General features: G+C 44.0%; 1 protein-coding gene across 1 annotated transcript in view; it reads right to left on the reverse strand.

Annotated features, from left to right (window-relative positions):
* The window catches only part of LOC109302221 (protein NPAT), a 71,169-nt gene that overhangs the window by 44,092 nt on the left and 22,391 nt on the right, over positions 1–4,686 (reverse strand). The window contains exon 3 of the mRNA XM_019523785.1: positions 1,036–1,096. Coding sequence (XP_019379330.1) covers positions 1,036–1,096 — 61 coding nt within the window. The remainder of the gene's footprint in view (positions 1–1,035; positions 1,097–4,686) is intronic.

Genomic DNA, 4,686 nt, shown 5'->3' on the forward strand with positions numbered 1-4,686 from the left:
CCCCCCCCCCCCCCCCTTTCTGGCAAGGAAGGAGGATTCTGCACAAGGTCTTTGAGGTCTCCAGCTAGCCAGGCTTCCCTGCACAGTGGGTCCCCATAGTCTGCAGGTGGAATGGTGGACTCTTAGTTGTGGCAGGCAGGCATGTGTCCCAGATTTGCTTCTGCCACAGGTTGCAGAGAGCAAGAGTGCTGGAAGCCCGGCTCTGCACCATGCAGATTTCTTCTTCCCTGCCCTGGCCCCTCTTCTCCTGCCTCCCCTGATAGCCAAAAGCTGGCTAACCCTCTACCTGCCCCTGCTTCCCATCCTCAACCTTGTCCTAGCCCCTGTTTTCCCCACCACTTACCCCCACCTCTGTTTTCCCCATTGCATGCCTCCCTGATGCTGTTTTACTGCCACAGCAGCAGAAGCGAAAAATTTAAGATAACCCTGAAAAAATTACATTCTAGACATTCTAGACAAAATTACAACGAATTATCTAGAATCTAATTATTGGGAGATGTCTTAAATTCAAACTCGTATTGGATTTGGGTAAATACAGTATATTTTACAGTTATATTTCTTAAGCATAACTAAAACAAAATTTACAGACATACCTAAGCATGGCAGCTCTTAACATGTGCAAGAGCTTAACTACTCCAGATTTCTCAAAAACACCGGAAGGACCATCTATCAACAGTGAACAAAACTAGACCAAATACAGGGCCTCAGCTGCTTATGAAATAATAACATATTCCCACCTTTATCTTTGCTATCCACACAAAATGTTAGTTTGGATTTTTAAAAAAAACCTCAAGGAAACATAGGAGGGGAAGCTATATTTCACACACCAGAAATTCTTTCCCTTGTTATTCTTTATGTATCAACCGTATAGCTAATTATTTGAATCATGATGGGATTTTCAAGATTTTAAACTAAACTGGGACTGTGCAAAGTATAAACACAAAAAGAGAGACCATCTTCCTTAAAGAGCTCACAATTTAAAGAGATACCAGGAAAGAAGTGCTATTCAAGAGATGGCTGATGCTGCATACTTACCTTTTGTTTTCATGGCTACATACTCATTAAGAATGGTTGTCAAGTTTTTTCCAAACAAAGACTGAAAAAACAAGAGAGATCAGTGTTAGAATCTTTGGCAGTAAACTACCTGTCACAATTCTGTTACATTACTTTAACACAGAGGTATAAAAAATGCTTGAATTAGTTGTCCAGATCTGGACTGCAGGGCTTCTTGCAGACCCACCTATTGATCTGGCCTTCAAGGCAGCTGCTAGAGCTACTGTGCTAACAAATAAAGGGTTAATGCTGCTGTGGTTGGCTACCCTGCTGCTGACTCGCATGCTGAGCAGGAATCGTAAACTTGAAATTCTGAGATTAAGAAGGGAATAGCACTAACTCCCGAGTGTTAGCCATGTTGGCACAGCAGCTCTGGGAGGCAAGACAAGAAGCCTTGCTGTTGAATTTGGTTGCTGAAGTCTAGCTACAATGGACAAACAAGAAGAAAGGAAGCACAATGTGTTGCTAAGCAAACAAATTTCAGGAAGCCTGGTGACTGAAGTGGGATTTTTAACAACTGCATCATATACATGAAAATCTTACCTTACACTGTACCATGCTTTAGATGACAAAGAGTTATTTTGAGCTACTTGTCATATTTGACACTGAAACGTACCTACGGTCCTGTATGCTTTTAAAAAACACTTTACTGAATTATAAAGAATGTGAGTTGCACTGAGATTTGATCTTCTGGCATGTTCTGATATTACTTATACTTTGAAACAGGAAAAAATAAAAATGAAAACGATAAAAGTAATTTGCTTTTAATAGGGGTTTCCAAACTTTAATAACTCAGTCTTTTACTTTTCCTTACATTCTTGCAGACTACAGCTGAATTCAGATCTTAAGTTGAGGGGGCCACAGGCAGTTCAATTTAATAACTGATTAAATCTCTGTAAAAAGATATAATTTTAAGCTTTGTTTTGAATTGGTGGGTCAGAACAAGATCAGAAATACAAGATTTCCATCAACCTAGAATAGGGGTTGGCAACTTTTAAGAACAGCAGGCAACACGTTGATTTGTATGCTGCTGCAGCCTACCAATCCCCTCTGAAGGACCCCCTTCTGCAGTTCACCAGCCCTTTCTGCTCTGTACTGAGGGCTTTCCTATTCCTGCAGTTTCCACTTACTCTTGCCACCAAGGGATGCTGATTTCCATTGCTAGTGGTGATAGAAAGCATGAAATTTGGCAGCAAGAGTAAGCAGAAGCTGCAGTAGCGAGGTGACAGAGCAGGGACAGGTACCTAGTGGATGTTGTGGACGGGATCAGTGGCATATGGAAGAGGAATGCGTGGTGCAGGGTAGAGAAGCTGCCCTATGTTGCTTATCCAGGGTAGAATATTGTGGATAACGTCCCAGCATTTATAGTCTGCAATGGCATGTTAGAAAAATTAAATGCAAGTTGGAAGAAAGTGAATATATGACTACTGAAATCAATATCTATGTACAGCAACATCCAAAGCTGTAGCTTAGAATGCTAGAATCAAACCTCAATTCACTTTCATGACAAAAAGAGGTCACTAAAGTAAGAGAACAAACATACTGTTTATGTATGGAAACGTGTTATTGATAAAATAATGTTTCATAGTTGGTAGGGTTGGAAGGGACCTGAGCAGATCATGAAGTCTGACCCCCTGCCATCGGCAGGAAAGAATGCTGGGGTCAAATGACCCCGGCTAGGTGTCTATCTAGCCCCCTTTCGAAGACCCCCAGGGTAGAAGCGAGCAACACTTCCCTTGGAAGTTGGTTCCAGATCCTAGCCGCTCTGACTGTGAAGTACTGCCTCCTGATACCTAGCCTCAAAATGTATTTTGTAATTAAACACAATGACTCTTAGAAAGAGTAGATGTTGAAGAATGAGAAGCATAAGACAACAAGCTTCTTTCTCAATCACTAAATCCAGTTCCCTTCACTCACAGGCAACCATGTCATACAGTTCTACGAAAGTGGTCTACAGAAACTATCCACTGTGCACTACCCCACATTTTTCACAAAACAGCCTGTCATAACACACAGAAGGCTTCAGCTCTTTAGAGTAAAACAGAAGACACACACCCTATAATGTGCTACAGGAAGAGAATAAAAAGAGAATGCTCTATCAGTGCCTTGGGCCCATTCATTTGTAGGGAATTTGTCAGGCAAATTATGCCTAGAGGATACTAGAGGGCAGTCCATGCCCTACAATACATAGGAAAGCCATCCCTCACAAGGCTTTTCCAACCTGATTTGTGGTGGGAAATCCTTTTTAACCCCAAACCTGTTGATCCATTTAACTTGAGAGAATTGGTAAGATGCATTAGCTTGGCATCTTATAAGTTTTTAATATTACTAGGGACACATCCCAAAGCATTTCCTACCTTTGGCCATAGCCAACATCCAATTGAAAAGAAGAAATATTGTTCTTTTTTTCTTGCATTCCCCCCTCCCCGCCAAACAAAATATGGACCTGGCAAAATACAGAAAAGGTGTTTTCTGAATTATGGCCATATACAGCAGAGGCAGAGGCTAACTGTCAGCTCATTCACCCTCCCTTTCCTACTCAAGGAAAAGCTACAGTTCTAACCCTTGCAAAACTGAATTGTAAGCAGTTCTTACAATTGTAAACAGAAACCACTGAAGTCTAGACTCCATGGGCAGACCCTGAATTTCGATAAGCTAAAAAGAGAATACCACAGGTGGTGCTCTCTTCTGTCCTACCAGTGAGCGGACGTGGAAGACGACATGAGACCTGCATCAGAAAGGTCAACTTGTGGCTTCGGGAATGGTGTCTCAAGGCGGGCTTCGGCTTCCTAGACAACAACCCACACATCAAGACGAGAGACATGCTCGAGTGGGATGGGCTTCACCTTTCCCCCAAAGGTAAGTGTGTGTTCTCTTCTAGGTTGGCTGATGTCCTCTGGCGGGCTTTAAACTAGGCTCATCGGGGGAAGGGTAAAACGAGGGCAGAGGAAGCTTTGGAGCACTTAACCAAGTGTCACCCACAGGAATGGCCCTGCCTAGACCGACGACAAGTGGAACAAATACCCAGGTAAGCAACAGGGGCCTGGGTAATACTGAGATTAGGGGGCCAGTGCATGTGTCTACAGGAGGCCTCAAATGCCTCTACGCTAATGCTTGTAGTATGGGGAATAAGCAGGAGGAATTCACCCTCCTGCTAGCCAACACCAACCCAGACATAGTGGGGCTCACCGAAACATAGTGGGACCCAACACATAACTGGGCGGTGAATATCAAGGGCTACAGGCTGTACAGGAGTGATAGGACAGGGAGGAGAGGTGGGGGTGTGGCGCTCTACATCAAGGAGAAATACACATTCTCACTGGGTGGCACTGGGTCACAGGAGGGGGACACTGAAGTGCTCTGGGTTAGAATACAAGGAAGTCGAGGGGAAAGGGACTTAATGGTGGGGGTCTACTACAGACCACCCAACCAAAGGGAAGAGCTAGACCAGGAATTCCTAAGCCAGCTCATGGAGGTAGTTAGGTCAAAGGACGTGGTCATCCTGGGTGACCTGAACTTTCCAGACATCTGCTGGGAAGAGAAGTCAGCCAGGTCTGACTGCTCACGTAGGTTCCTAGCCGAGATACAGGACCTCCATCTAACCCAAGAGGTGCACAGCCCCACCAGGGGAGA

The sequence above is a fragment of the Gavialis gangeticus genome, unplaced genomic scaffold, assembly GCF_001723915.1.
Source record: "Gavialis gangeticus isolate Ggan-Ray unplaced genomic scaffold, GavGan_comp1, whole genome shotgun sequence".
NCBI lineage: Eukaryota > Metazoa > Chordata > Crocodylia > Gavialidae > Gavialis > Gavialis gangeticus.